This window comes from Hydra vulgaris, chromosome 09 (genome assembly GCF_038396675.1).
Source record: "Hydra vulgaris chromosome 09, alternate assembly HydraT2T_AEP".
NCBI lineage: Eukaryota > Metazoa > Cnidaria > Hydrozoa > Anthoathecata > Hydridae > Hydra > Hydra vulgaris.
In genome coordinates, this window is record NC_088928.1 from 25,156,225 (window position 1) to 25,172,818 (window position 16,594).

At 27.2% G+C, this 16,594-nt stretch overlaps 1 protein-coding gene and 1 long non-coding RNA gene across 3 annotated transcripts; both read left to right on the top strand.

The window, feature by feature from the left end:
- The first annotated feature begins 656 nt into the window (after nucleotides 1–656).
- LOC101234270 (forkhead box protein I1c) lies at nucleotides 657–5,777 on the top strand. Of its 2 annotated transcripts, XM_065805142.1 has the most exons (4): nucleotides 657–766; nucleotides 947–1,256; nucleotides 3,240–3,462; nucleotides 3,687–5,777. In XM_065805142.1, the coding sequence occupies exon 4, from the start codon at nucleotides 3,974–3,976 to the stop codon at nucleotides 4,862–4,864; it is 891 nt and encodes a 296-aa protein (XP_065661214.1). In that variant the 5' UTR covers nucleotides 657–766; nucleotides 947–1,256; nucleotides 3,240–3,462; nucleotides 3,687–3,973; the 3' UTR covers nucleotides 4,865–5,777. The 2 variants fall into 2 exon arrangements, with proteins under 2 accessions (XP_065661214.1, XP_065661215.1); XM_065805143.1 differs by lacking the exons at nucleotides 657–766; nucleotides 947–1,256 and adding an exon at nucleotides 1,857–3,080.
- A 4,244-nt stretch (nucleotides 5,778–10,021) lies between these two features.
- LOC136085058 (uncharacterized) lies at nucleotides 10,022–15,809 on the top strand. Its single transcript, XR_010641039.1, has 2 exons — nucleotides 10,022–10,337; nucleotides 15,627–15,809. It is a non-coding gene; the product is annotated as an uncharacterized LOC136085058 (long non-coding RNA).
- Nucleotides 15,810–16,594: the final 785 nt, after the last annotated feature.

Genomic DNA, 16,594 nt, shown 5'->3' on the forward strand with positions numbered 1-16,594 from the left:
TTAATTTTTGTTTCTCATTATTTGATTTTTACAATATTCTAAAAAAACATTTTATGAGAGTCTAATGTTTTCAGCAATTTCTAGCATTTTTACGTTTAACGTGTTATCTCCTATTTTTCGTAGCCATTCTTCCACAACAATATTTCACAGCCATACTTTTATAATTAAAAACTTCATTTACCATTTTTGAAGCGTTTTTTATTTTTAAAAATTGTATCTTTGTTTATACAACCTAATACTTACTCTTTTTTTTTTTGTCTTTCTAAAGTCGAACAGAATCTGAGGGTAGAATTTTGATACAACTTTGTATCAAGTATATTTAATAATTTTCAAAATTAATAATGTTTTGTATATAAAATTAAGATATTTTTTTTTATTTCCTAAAAGTTGGTTATTTTGTTTTAAAATGATTTTGAAATGACCCGTTCAAATGGTATCTATCTTGTATTTAAATTTTATCTTGTTGTAAGTTAAATGTAGATATACTTACTAAAATTACGAATTTAAAATTAGATTGCATTACTAATTAATAAAAAGAAGTGATACAACTTCCAAAAAAATTTTTTACAATGAAATGTGATCTCTCTATTTGCTCAAAGAAACCTTTTTATTTTTCGATTTTTATATCTTGTTTACAATTATTTTTAAGTAAACTTATGGTTGTTGTAGTTTGTGTTAATTCAAAAAAATTTATGATTTAGAGATGCTTTCTCAATTTTTTCTACAAATGGTTTTCTTGTGTGAATAAAAAGGAAACAGATTTCATGTAGCCAAGTTTATTTTTAAAGAATAGCTTTTACTTTCTTTATTGTAAAAAAAACTAAATACTAAATATAAATTGTGTACATACTAAGTTTATTTATAAAAGTACAATTTCCATTTAAAAAATCAAAATATTTATGTATAAAAAATCAAAATTTACATTCGCCATTTATTTTTTTTAAAGATGAAGTTGGCATTGCAACATATTTATTGTGGCTCTTCGGCATACGTCATTATTTATACGCCGCTCTCGCGTCTAAAATTCTGGCCAGCGCTGATCTATACCAATAAAATGAATTTTTACCGCAAAATATTGAGCCGATACTACATTGGCCTATTGTTGGCCCAACATAGTACGATATTTGCGAAAAACCGATTTGGATAATTGAAATATTACGCCGAAAAAAAACATTGGCTAAATCTTGGCCCAACGGAATAAATTTGTCAATGTTAAAACTTACGTTGGGCCAATCTAAGCTTGCTGTCTGGGAAAGGTGGGTATCTATTTTTTTTAATGATGTTTTATTAGAATTCCGTAAAAATTTTAAAATCATAAAAATTTTTTTACAAAACTGTTTAATAATTTGTCAAAAAAAAAGTTTACTTAATATTTGTGAATACCTGTCTCAAAGTGGGTAAATGTCAACAGATATGCTATGCTGTTTATTTATAAAGCTACATGTTTATAACTTTCTTAACCATCATTGCCTGAAAAAAATAAAATTTCACGACTTGAGCAACCTAAAATATGTAAATGCATATTTTTCTTCGAATTAAAACTAAAATAAGTTAAAAAACATTTTGAAATAAATATGCATATTTCACTGTGATTTTATTTTATTTTAAAATCTAAAATAAAAAAGTATTTAATGTCGAAAAAAAGACTTTGGATGGTAATTTAAGCCCCTTTTAAAATAAATATATAAAAACACTTGAAATTCAAGTTTTAAATACATTTTTTTATTAAAAAATTATCAACAGGGTTTTCCACTCTGATAAACTATATATTCCAATAAACCAATCACCGATGGGGACAATAAACCAATTATCAATTGTACTTATTCATAACTTTACTGCATACAACATTGCGTTGTGTCTAACGTTGAACAATTTTAAGACAGAATAACTAATGCCAAGATCTAATATGAATATATTTTAATAGCGTAAACTTAATGGCGTAAATAAAAATCAAATACTTTTTTTTTATTTTAAGATAAAATAAAACACGTTAATTTATTCATAAAATATATGTAAGTATTAGGCCAAATCACTTTGAGGGCGGTGATACTATTTACTAACACTAGTTATTTCTACACCGGTTGCTAGTTCAAGCTTCTATTACAAATAAACTATATGGTTGCTAGTACAAACTTTTATTAAAGCTAATTATTTCTGCGTCGGTTGCTCGTACATAAACTTCTCTACGACCTTTTGATCGTTGGAGATTTTATGTTAAGACATGAGTTTATGTTCATTTTATGTTATGAGTTGTTATGTTATGGTTATGTTATGGCATACTATGGTTATGTTATGGCTATGTTATGGTTATGTTATGGTTATGTATGGTTATATTATGGTTATGTTATGAGTTTATGGAGGAGTTTATGTTTAGACATGACATTAAATGGCTCGTAATATCACATCATTATTTTGTTAGTGTTTGATTAAACAAAAACCTATTAAAATTAAAAAAATGAGACAAGAAAAAAAGACTAAATACAACTATATTAGGCTAAAGACATTCATACAACTAGATCATATAAATACGGCATATAATTACCAGTAATTAGATCATTTTTATAAGAAATTTTAACCGCGCTAATTTTAGACTAAAAAATCGAAATTCTACATAAAACTCCCTTTTTCTCTTTGGAAAAAACGAACAAATGGTCCAAGTACAAGTATTGCAGTGTTTATCTATGATGAATTTTAAATCTCTGTTTTGATTATAAAATCTCAGGCATGTTGTTGCGAAGATTAAAAATTTATGATATATTTTAGAAACTTTAGGGCTAGAATCTCAAATTCGAACTTGATTATAAATAACCAAATCAAAAAGTGGACTATTGTCAAATTTTTTTGATTATTGGACATTCAGTTAGTTGCAATAACAATAAATAATAATAATAAGATATTGTTTAAAACTAATTAACTAAATTTTGTGAACTTTTTATAAAATGGCAGCTGTTAACTAAAAGAAAGCAAAAAGAATTATTCATATAAAGTTAATTAGTTTTTGCTGTCAAACCTGGGTTTAGCGACCAACCTGGGTTTAGCAACCAACCTGGGTTTAGCGTGTAACCAACCAGTATGTAGAGGTATAAGAAAATGCTTTTTTAGCTTTTTTTTTACTGGACAATAATAATTTGTTTTTGTTGATTTTTTTTAGATCATCTTTTTCTAGATCTTTTAAATCTTTTTCTTAAATTTTTTCGTCAGGAATTTTTAGTATTTTGAATTATTTGAATCATTTTTAGGCATCGTCTTATGGTAAATTAAGAAGAAGCAGAAAGAATTACGATAAAGATTTTTTTGTCATATCATCTAATTAAAAGTGATTCTTTTAAAAGTGTTTCAAACAATGTGCTGATACAGTGGCAATTGTGTGAGTTCGGCTGAGCGAAGAGTGTTTCAAACAATATGCTGATACAGTGACTACAAACTTTCCTCAGTAAACGACTTTTGATACAAAATATATAGGTATTATTTTTGCGACGCTATGAAATGCAACTATTTTTAACCAATATGCATGCAAAATCATTACATTTTATTAAAATATATTTTTATTTTGGAATAAGTTCACATTAAGTATAAAAATGTAAAGTAACATTAGAAAATAGTTTTTTTAAACAAAAATTAAAAACTAAAAAGCATACATTTAATGAGACTGATATTTATTTAGTAATAAATATATACTTTTTTAGTTCAAGGTAGCGTGAAACTGGTCTTCTCAATATTAACGCACGTTAGTTAGCGCAGCAGAGCGAACAAAACCAATTCGAATTGCGTATGCTCAAATGACACTGGTTAACTATAAAGCACGATTGAGTATAATAATTGCTGTCACCGAGCGTGTCGGGCCGTGCAAGAAAAAGTAGAAGGTTTAATGAAAAAGCAATATTACTGTTTTGTGTTTTTAATAATGACAAATGTAATATAAATTATTTTGGTCGGTTCAACAACAAAAGCATAAATAATTAAATATCTTAGAATGAATAATCTTACAAAACCAGGGTCTTATCTTCCAGAACAAAGTTTTAAATTTAAATCGCAAGATGTGTTAATTGAAGACAAGGATAATAATCTATCATACACTGCTATGATTGCTCAAGCTATCATGGTTTCTTCTTGTAAACGTTTGACTTTATCAGAAATATACGAGTATATGGCAAATACCTTTGAAATATTAAAAAAAAGAGGAACTGGCTGGAGAAACTGTGTTAGACACACATTGTCACTTAATGAATGCTTTTTAAAACTACATCGCCCAGAAAATGGTCGTAGTTGCAATTGGACAGTACACCCTGCATACTTTGAAGCTTTTTCAAAAGGCGATTATAGAAAAAGAAGAGCAAACAGAAAAAAATCTCGCTCTGTTTCTTGGATTGACGATCGAAATTTAGCTTATCCACAAACTATTGGTCTTCCTTACATACGCGAACCAGATATTCGAATGCGCGAAGATTTGTCTAGAGTACCTGTAAACGATCAACATACGAATGCATTATGGCAAAGTTATGCAAGTTCACCTGCTATTAAACCCGAGCAATATCATACCTTAAATCAATTTCCTTATGACAATAGAATGACTACGCTTCCACAAGGTAGCTCCAATTTAAATACATCGCCTTTTTCATCTCACAGCATGCATCCATATCAACAGCATCCAGAAACTCAATATCCTATTATTCAAACACACAATGAAGGAAGTGACGTTCCTCAAACTTCTCGCTACTCAAATACTCGTGTTAAAGACAGTCGCATGTATCAAAATCATATGGATTACTTGCAAGAGAACCCCCCCTCACAATATCCACTTGATACACATTGCCTGACTAATTCGACGTTTGGAACTAGAACATATAGACAAGATTTTTTTTAATCCCAAACCACTAACAAATTTCTTGGAAATAACCTTTATAACAAAGGTTTAATGCTCTTCGACCGCTATAGGCCATGGTTATTGTAATAGATCGGTCAACGTAGGTCATGGAAATTGTGCTCATACGTCAAGTACGTCTAAAATATTTTTACATCAATAAAAATATTTCGTAACTAATTGCTGATAAGTTTTTCGTCAATAATTTTTGAAAATACATTTTTGGAATAAAACGTAATATTTGATAGATTTAATTTTTTTTAAATAACAAAAGATAAGTTTTGAATTTTTTAATTATAAATTGGTTACTGTTGGCTACCATTCTATACTGCTTCTCAAATGTAAATGTTCAAACGTCGGAATGCATCGCCCTGAAAATGCGCTGTTTTCTTCCAACTTAATATTTTGTTAACTTGTATAATTACAAAGCGTTTAAAATTTTATATATTTTTAGTTAGTATATTTTATATAGTTGAATGTCTGTTAATTATTTTTATTACAAAAAATTTAACCACCTGTAATATTTTTAGATAATTTTAATTTTAGTAATTTTTAGTCAAAAGTTTATAAATTAAAATTTTTGTTTTTTTATTAATTCTTTTAACTGAAATTTTTGTTGATGTTGTGTAAAATTTGATCTAAAAAATGAAAATACAATGTGTATAAAAAATATATGCAACTCGAATTTGCTCGTAGAACTTTAGACATTGAAAAAATATAAACTCTATGAAGCTTCTCAACTGTGTGCTTTATAATCAGAATATGAAACATTAAAATTATTATTTCCAAATGTTACTGGTTATCTATTGTTAATATTGATTATTTCTATACTTTTTTTTAATTTGTTGTTTATAATTGTCTAACTTTATTTTATACGACAATCTGGATGAAATAAATTAGAAAAATAATAGTTGGTAAACGAATAATAAAGTTTAGCACGTGACATTAATAATTTTAGCGTCATTAAAATACCATCGACAACCTTTACATTATTAATAATGTGTTTATGTAGCTGTCGTAATAAATTTAGTATCAATAAAGTTGGCATCAATAAAGTTAGTCAATAATGTTGGCGTTTGTAATGTAAGCAACAATAATGGTGACTTTTTTAGTATAGCAAAAGTTTATAAATCGTTAATATTGGCAGCAATTCTGGTATAGCAAATAATGATAAAAAAATTATTATAGTGATTCTTATAATAAATCTGCATTCCATTTTTAACTTTGTAAAGTTTTATTTAAAAAGCATTAAATTATTTAATCTTTAAAGTATTTTAGAAAAAACAAATATATTTCTTTTTTTACTCTCCATAAAATAATTTTTTTAAGACTCGTTTTAATGGTTTTATCAAATTTAAACGATAATTCTGATTCTTTTTGAGATTTTAATTGCTTATGTCAATTTTTACATTTAAATGTTGAGTGGTTGAACAATTACTAAAAAATGATTATTTGTAATAATATGACTAAAAAACTCAAAATAGTTTTCATTAAACTTATAAATTATAGTTTTTATTCAATTTTTAAATTCGTGCTACGATTATCTTATGTCAAATAAGTATAATATATACAAGGCCGTAAACAACTTTTTTTGATGTTTGAGCTAAGCAACTTTGAAATATGAAGAAAACTCCATATTTAAGTATGTTCATATATATGAGGAATGAGGATACTATGCAAAAAATTGCGGTGATTGGAGACTGGGAACAACAAAAACCCAAAAAAGTTTGTTATTTTTTTATAATTTTAAAATTTATTTATATTCATTGACAAATTTCAAATTTGATTCAATAATCTTTTGTTGTTCGGCTTTTATGACCTTATAAAGTTTACACCCCCCCTCAAATTGAGGGAGGTGTAAATTTTATAAAGTCATTAAAGCCGATCAAATAGAGATCATTGAATCAAATTTGAAATTTGTTGATGAATATAACTAAAGTTTAAAATTGTGAAAAAATAACAAATTTGACTCATTGCCCTCCTATTTGGGGCTGGGGGGGGGGCTAAAGTTTTGGGGTTTTTGTTGTTCCCAGTCTCCAATCACCGCAATTTTTTGCATAGCATCCTCACTCCTCATATATATGAAACATACTTAAATATTGAGTTTTCTTCATGTTTCAAAGTTGCTTAGCTCAAACATCAAAAATAGTTGTCTCAGCCTTGATATAACATATCGAAAAAATGTATAACATATAGAAAAAAAGTATAACATCGAAAAAAGTGTTAAACGTCAAAAAACGTCATTTTAATTTATTTCAATTGTTTGTTTTTATTGTTTTAAAGCAATGCAAAAAAGCAATGTTTTTTTTTTTTTTATTATTATTATTATTAATAAAAATTTATTTATTAGTTGTTGGGTCACTTTAAAATTTCTTATTAAGTTTATTATAATAGTTCAAAACTCATTCAGCACGTAAAATCAATTTGAAATAATCATAAGGTCAAAAATTTCAATGCTACAATATAAAATAATTATCTTATTATAATCTTGTGACATAATCACAACCATACTCAACTCTAGTTTCAACATCATCATGAGATTGCAATGGGATCATTACTTGATATAAAAGCATAATAAAATATTGATAATTTAATTACGCTCATTTCAATTATTTACTAGTAAAAATCGCAACCATATTAAAACCTCTTAGCGAATTACAACCAGGGAGAACTTCAGGAATGACAAGTGGGCAGCGGGTGAAACCTAGTTAGTATTGCCGATTCAAAAAAATAAAAACACAGTTAAATAAAAAAGTGATCAAATTTATTTTTTCAAAAACTTAAAATTTCTTTTAAATAATAACTTTTTTTTAACAAACTTTCAAATAAATTGGCCATTATCAATGATTGAACTAGTTTGTTATCATTAATGATTTTTTAGAGAGAGTATTAAAAAATTTGTCCAAAGGAAGTTGTTTTTGTAGCAACCATTCAAGATTGCCTAAAGCAAATATTACAAATGATTTTCCGAAAGGAATTTGCTGAACATTACAGTCATTTAAATTAGCTTATAACATCTTATATCACCGCTCATCCAACCTAGAAAAAAGCAAGCTGTCAAAAAGAAGTCCATAAAATATGGAATGATATCAAAGAAAAAAAAGATTGGGTGGCAGGATTGATTCTCTCTCGTGATCATTATGGAACTCATTTAGAATCTCAAGGTATTCAAGTTCATTATTAAATATCAACTCCTTATCATAAAAAAATATGTAAATAGCAAGTTTCAAGTATTTCTTAAGCAAGGCTTAAGAAATTATCTTCTTTGCAAATTATTTTTAAGGCAGGACATTGGATCATTGGAGAAACAAAATTTTGAATTTAGTGGAAAAAGCTGGGTCTTGGACTTCTCAAGATTCCGAATGTTGCTCCTTGATAAGTAGCTCTATTTTTCCTATTTTTCCGGGTCAACTTTTTCCTCCACATGTCCAATCGCCAATCAAATGATGGCTTAAAAATTGCAGCTGTTTCAGACGTCGCCATCAAAAATTATTTCCCTTCTGTAATTTTCTTTATCACCTTTAATATTCAGAGCACTATTTCTCGATCATTAAAATTATTCAAACTTTCTGATCGACCTGGTCGACGAAAAATCGTAGACTTTAACAATTGCTCTCTAAGAACGAAATTTGAAAAAAATTAGTATAATTACGGATAATTATACAACTAATCAATTATTACTTGCTACTAAAATCAAAATAAATAAGGAAAGACAAAGGTAAAAATGTTCATATTACAGCCTACCTGTAAATAAAAATAAAGTTTTTAAAAGGTTTGTGTAATAAAAAAAAGTTATACAAAATTTTTACATACCAAAAATAGGTTGTTGCTATAAAAAGTTTGGTATCTATAGCATGCAAAATCTGGTGAATAAAGGCACTAATGAAAAATCTTCAAATTCTAACCAGAAGTTATTTATTATGATAATTAGGTATTCAAAACAACAAAATTAAAAAAAATTCTTGATAAAAAACATAACGCTCATGTTGGTACTCAAGTCAAATTTGGTGAGCACTAATCCAAAATATTTAGCTCCCAAAAAATTCTATGCAAAAGAATACCTAAATATAAAAAACATCACCTTAAAAAACGTAGACCTTATATTGGTATGCATGCTAATTTTGGTATTGATAAAAAATTAGTTATTAATTTATTATTTGCCTAATAGTTGGGCTAGACGCAACGTTTAGTAATTACAACATTTTTTTTATTTTTTGCTTCAGCTATTTCTGTTAAAGTAAATAACGCAACAGTGACGAACCTTTACCAAAATAATTGAATGAACCTTTTCGCTTATTCTTTTCCTCCCAAATAAATTGTATTTTATTTGAAGGTTAATTAAAATAGCAAAGGGTGTTATGTTTAACACCCTTTGCTAAAAAAAATTAGCTTATAGTTTGTATTCATTGATAAAAAAAAAGAGCATTCTGAAGGTTTTACCAAATCAGGTGGGTAAGAGGGAATATTCTTTTTTAGATATTGATTTAGAAATATCATGTACATGGGTAACACCAGTCCTGTCTATTGGTAATTTTGGCTTGACCTTTGTAATTGTCTTAAAACATGGTATTGCTTCTAGCCGGATAAATTTTTTTATGTAGTTTATCTATTAGTTCCATAACTTGTTTATACTTTAATTTTAGATAGTTAGCTCACGTCTTTATCAAATGAAAAAATTAACAGCAAAAATTGACCGTTTTTTTTTCTGGTTCAATTCAGTTCTTTACTCTTTCAAATTTATCTTTTTGCATAAAATCGACACTGAACTTTAACTATTTATATGTCTCATATATTGTTTAAAACCAAAAAAAAAAGGTATCCATCTGGTAAAAAGATAACAAATTGCTTAGCATATTTTCTAATTAAGTGGATATCAAACTCATTTTGACAAAAAGTTAGTTAAAAAAATCTTATTTTTACGCCAATTTATGTTAATGTATGAGATATTGCTTCAATTTTTTCTTCACGCATCTCAACAGAGACATTGGAAACTCTATCTTTTGTTGTTTGATGCAATGAAAAATATTTTTTTGCCCATTACTAATTATGGACATCTTTCACCTCTGTACATTGCTACAATGATTGATCTTAAAAAAATAGACATGACCTCCTGGCAATCCCAGTGAAAAATAAAACCGCGTCCCACATGGGTTCCGCGTGGGTTCCGTGTGGGATTGATGGGATTTACGTGGGACGGATTTTCCCATGTGGTATCCGTATGGAAATTTGTCACCTAAAACCCATGTGGGTAATCCCACATGGGTTACATGTGGGAACCATATGGTATTTACACACATGGGAAATCCCACGTGGGTTTCATGTGGGATTTGCATGGGAATTAATTTGAAAGCTGGAAACTAAAAAAAAAACTTTTTAAAAAAAACTAAATAAAAATTTTTAAATCGACATTGCATTGCGTTACGTTTATATTGTGTGAAAATATTTTATATTAATATAGAAAATGGCAAGCAAGTATGTAAGTACCACGAATAATGTTTATCTTTCTTTATAGAAATAAGATTAAGATTTGTGTAAATAGACGTATTATTAGGATAATATAATAGTTATTTGAATTTAGATCTTGAGTATATTATCTGCAAACAATTAACTGATGAAAGTTCAAATGTTGTCAAAAACCAAGCATGCATGCATGGGACACTACAGTGTCCCACAAAGAAATGCAGGTTTAAAAGTCAAAGAATTCCCAATTTTCTTTGTTAAAAAAGAAAAAAATAGGGTGGTGGTGGTGGAGGAGATTTTCTGTAACTTTTTATGCTCCAAAACTTTTAACTTTAGATATAATAAGGTCCTTATGACTTAAGGGACTTACAAACTACATTGAGGAACAAAAACAGGATATTAACAGAAACTTTTCAATTTTTAATCTGGAGTACCACAGTGTTATTGGGAATACAGTGTTAATAAAGCCTCTGGGTCCAATTTTCAAAGTAATATAATCTAAAGTAATGTTTAAATAAAATAGTATACTTTAAAATGCTTTAAAATTTATAAAATTTATATGTATAACTATATATACATATAACTCCTGATATAGTTATACATATAACTCCTGATATAGTTATACATATAATTCCTGATATAGTTATACATATAACTCCTGATAGTTAACTATATGTATAACTAGTTATACATATAATTTGTTATAGAAACTTATTTTTTAAGGTTATGCTTGAACAAATTAGTACCAATTAATTCAAATTTAAGATTTAGTTAAAGTTCAAGTTAAAGTTCTTATTTATTCATTGTTTTTGTTAATTTTATATTTATTTGTTCAAATTTGTTAATTAGTACTATTTCTTACTACAGTAAGAATGTTTATCATTGCTCAATAGGTAGGTTCTCAGCATAACAATGCTTTTTTCTTACACTTTCTAAAGAGAAATATGGCAAATTGATTACTTATTTTACCTAAATCATAGGATCATCTATGCATAATGATGTCAGATGATGACCCGGTTTATTGAACACCTTCACCCTTTATCAAACTCAGTCAATTTTTTGCCATCTCCCATTGAAAATGATGTCAGTTTTTGTTATCATATTATGATGGTATATCTGAATTGTTAATATAATATAAAGAATGCATATACCATCAATTTTTTTCTGGTTCAATTATACATTTATTCTCAACAGTACTAAAAGTAAAAAAAAAAACACAAATTGTTCTTTCAGATATGCAAGCTAATTTCTGAATTTAAATTGTTTTTCCTATGATCCTCTACAGTTTTAAGCAACAAAAGCAAGAAGTTTTTAGACCACATTGTTGGTGTAAATACATCTAAAACCTGCTCATAGCTAGCATAAATTGTTTTACTTTTTTTTAAATAAAATAATTTAATTTTTTTTTAATTCAATTTTTTAATTGACATTATTTTGGTCTCAACATTCCCTCCCCATTGTTAATTATTGTTAAACTCACACTGCCCCTCTATCTACTGGCATTATTTATGGATTATCCCATAGCCTAAATACTATATATATATATATATATATATATATATATATATATATATATATATATATATATATATATATATATATATATATATATATATATATATATATATATATATATATATATATATATATATATATATATATATATATAGTTTTTACTTTATATACAACACCATTTAATATACAACAAATTCTTACAAAGCTTACAATAATTTAGTAAAATTCAATCTGAGTTATTGAAACGTAATAAATTTAACATCAATAGAAAAGTAAAGCTGTCATTTAAAATGTAAGGGTCAAAATATGTTGAAAGTAAAATTAAGTTACTAATAAAATCACGTTCAACAATGATAAATATTCTTACTGTAGTAAGAATTAGTACTAGTTAACAAATTTGAACAAATAAATATAAAATAGTGAAAAAACAATGAACAAATAAGAACTTGAACTTGAACTAAATCTTGAATTTGAATTAATTGGTACTAATTTGTTCAAGCATAACCTTAAAAAATAAGTTTATATAATAAATTTTATGTATAACTAGTTATACATATAGTTAACTTTCAGGAGTTATATGTATAACTGCATGCATTTTAAAGCATTTTATTTAATTTATATATTACTCTAGATCATATTACTTTGAATACTGGACCCAGCGACTTTATTCCCAATTACACTGTGGTACTCCAGATTAAAAATTGAAAAGTTTCTGTAAATATCCTTGTTTTGTTCCTCAATTTACTTCGTAAGTCCCTTAAGTTTTATGAACCTTATTATATATATAAAGTTAAAAGTTTTGGAGCCTAAAAAAAATTATGGAAACCTCCCTATCTCCCCCCTATTTTAATATTTTTTTTTAATAAAGAAAATTTGACTTTCAAACCAGCATTTCTTTGTGGGACACTGCAGTGTCCCATGCATGCATGCTTGGTTTTTGACAACATTAGAACTTGCATCAGTCAATTGTTTGCAGATAATATACTCAAGAACTATATTCAAATATCATATGAACATGTTAGAGAATGTTCATATGATATTTGAACATCACAAATTAAATAATATTGTTGTGATATGTTATATAAATAATACCATAATAGATTATGATATGAAAATAAGATAGGATATAAAGGCAATGATCAAAGAATAAATTTACTTATAGAAATTTAGATGTTTGTTTATTAGTTTCATAATATTATATTATGTGTGACCGCGGCCTTCTATAATAACAGGCCTTGACATCGCGCAACAAATTTGTTAAACTGAAGGCCAATTCCTAATACTGCGTTTACATTTTCATCTTTTAACATTAGAAAGTTTGTGTTCGCGCTTTTTTAATAAATCTTTAAAATTTAATTGGTTTATAAATTAGATAGCGCAACTTCAAGACGATAACGTTGTAAGTTTCAAGGCGTTAACATTGTAAGGTAATAATATTGTCAAACTAACGATTAGTTTTTTTAAATGCCTTAAAAATGCCTTTGAAATGCTGTGTATCTCCTTGCAAGTCGAACTATCTCAACTGCAACAAAAATATCAATTTATACAACTACAACTACAATATCAATTACAACTACAACGAAGTTTATATGATTGTTTGTGTATTGACTACAAGTTGCCAAGTATAAGGACTTTAACACGATTGACTTCAAAAATAAGCTCAATGGAGGACCTAAGTTTCATAAATAGTATTTTTATGAATTTAAATCCATTAAAAAGCGTTTTCCATACTACTAATTGATGAGGTCTATGTCAAAGCTTCATTACTTTACCAAAGAGGTGCTTTGTTTGGTCAAGCATTAAACTACCCTGAAAAGTTAGCTAGAACAATTTTATCATGTATGATTAAATGTCTTTTTGGAGGTCCAGAATTTATATGTAGAGCTCAACCTGTTGCAAATCTTTCCTCTGAATTTCAGTTTGCTCAATGTCAACAAATTGTCTATACCATAAATAATATTGAAAATAGTAAGACACTGGTAATAATTACTGATGGTAACCGTGTAAATCAAAGATTTTTATTTTGGCTAAGTGGAGTGATTTAGAAACTATATATAAAACTGAGTGCAATAGTCTTTTTAAACTCTCTAAACAGTTACAGCTAAATCAGTTTATCTAAAACCAATATAGAGACAATCTGTAAAGTTTTGTTTGTCTGTTTTTTGAAAAGAAACAGTAGCTGCATTAAGAATGCATTCAGAGATTGAAAATAAAGCATTTGAAGGTACTGCTGTATTTATTGAAAAAATAATTTTTTTTCGAATTTTGTTAATGTCAAAGCACCTGGTGCTGGCATTCGGTTTAGAAATGAATTATGCGAAGAAATCCACTCAGTTGGTGATCAACAGTTACGAGATATTGCTGAACTGTCAAATTTTATGAAACCTACAGGTAAGCGTGTAAAACAGCTTACGCTAGATACTAGCAATGCAATAGCGCATTCATGTTATGGCTTTGTTGATCTTGTAGAAACTTTGATGAGTAATGGAGCAAAGTTTGTCTTATTAGGTTGGTTTTCAACAGATCCACTTGAAAAAGCTTTTTCTAAGCTTTGACAGGGATCTGGAGGTACTTACTTTATAAACGCTAAATCTGTAATTGAAAAAATTAATATTCAACTTACTAAATTGATATTACAACTTGACATTCCTGTTGATGGTATCGATTGTCATACTTGTGACATATGTTTTAGAGATATTTCTACTGATGAAAAAGAACTTCTGGATAATATACATGATCTTGAAAGCTCAGTTAATAAATCTACATTAGTGGCTATAGTTTACATAGCTGGCTATGTGCAAAAAAGCGAAATAAAAATTTATGATGATTCTACCAATTATTATTATAAATATGGAAGTTATCTGTATAGCCTAAACAGAGGCGGACTTGAAATTCCTTCTGATGCTCTTTTCTAATGGTCAATATTTTGCTTTTTTTTTTCAAGGTGCTACTGACCCTTTATGCAGAACATTCTGTGTTACTCAGTTTCAGTTCATTGCTGCTAAATATAGATTTAAAATCACAAAAAAACTGCTAAAGAATTACTCACTAATTACCACTCCCAAAGTACTAAAGCTATCATAATTTATGTGAAAATTAGTTTTGTATTTTAATATGCTATTTACTTGTTATGTTTTTTATTTTCTCATTAGCCTATATGTCTCTCAATATGTTTGGATTTGTAAATATTTACCCTGTTGAGATATATTGATAAAACTTTTTTTTGGCTTGAATCGACTTTTGTTGGTGTTTTTTATTGTTGGTAATTTTTATTGTTACCATTTTTAGCAAAAAAAATTAAAAATACAGTTATCTTTCTAATATATAGATATATACTTTGTTATAGTTCTGCTTGTTATTGATACTATTTAATATTACATAAATTTTCTTAATGAAATTTGAAATACGAAAAATATGATTATCTTTTAACAATTTTTTGGTTTTCTTTTTATATTTCCGTCTTTACTAGAGATTATTTTTAGAAAACATAGACTGCCATTAGACCCAACCTAATATAAAAATATATCATATAAGTAAAAGTGAAAGTTTAATCGGCCTTCAGTTTTTACGGCGCGATGTCAAGGCCTGTTATTATAGAAGGCCGTGTGTATGACGAAATATATATATATATTTATATATATATATATGACGATATATATATATATATATATATATACATATATATATATATATATATATATATATATATATATATATATATATATATATATATATATATATATATATATATATATATATATATATATTTGTATTTATTTATTTTTTTTAGAAAATGTTTGAAGAAAGTTAGAAGATACTAAAAAACTTGGTATTATGCAAGCCGAAGCGATTTAATTAATTCAATCGATAAAAAACGACGTGTAAAGCGCAAAAGAAAAAATAATATTTTTAATATTCATTTTGAATGTATTAATTAATAGCATTTATTTTGAAATAAATTCATTTTGCAACACGGTTTTTAATTTTATAAAATTTCGTCATAATAGTTTAAGGTAAATCGCACAGGTTATAGGTGGAAAACATCACATGTAAAAGATCAAAAATGCTACACATTTTGAATACCAAATGGGATAAAGTAGCAAATACCAGATTAAGTTAAACCTCTCTGAAAGCTTCGATGATTAATTTTAAATTACTATTTAAGTAATTTTTAAATTAAAAGAATTTTAAAAATTATCATAGAAGCATTCGGACTTTTATTTGTCTAGTATTGACTACTTTTATACCATTTGGATTAAAATATGTGGCATTTAAGATCTATAACATGTAGTATTTTCCACCTATATCCCATGTAGGATTTACCACATAAAACCCATGTGGGATTTACCATATGAAACCCACATGGGACAAAATAATAATCCCCATATGGGTTACATATGGTAAAAACCCACGCGTATCCCATATGGGATTTATCATATGGAATCCATGTGGGATTTACCATATGAAACCCACATGGGACAAAATAATAATCCCCACATGGGTTACATATGGAAAAAATCCACGCGTATCCCATGTGCGCTTTTTCACTGGGATATCTCAATAAAAATTTCTTTGTTCACAAGCTATCGTTAGCTATGAGTTTTCAGTTGTACTAAAATCGATGATGGTGTGCAATAATTGACTCAAGATGATCAATTATTGCTTACCTTTGATAAAGAAAAAACTTACCTGATGTAGAAGACTTGTATAAAAGATTAAATATTTCGACTTAAGAAGAAGAATCGCTAGGAAATTTAT

Excerpts from the sequence above, each read along its gene's own strand:
- LOC101234270 (XM_065805142.1), top strand. The coding sequence starts at position 3,974 with ATGAATAATCTTACAAAACCAGGGTCTTATCTTCCAGAACAAAGTTTT.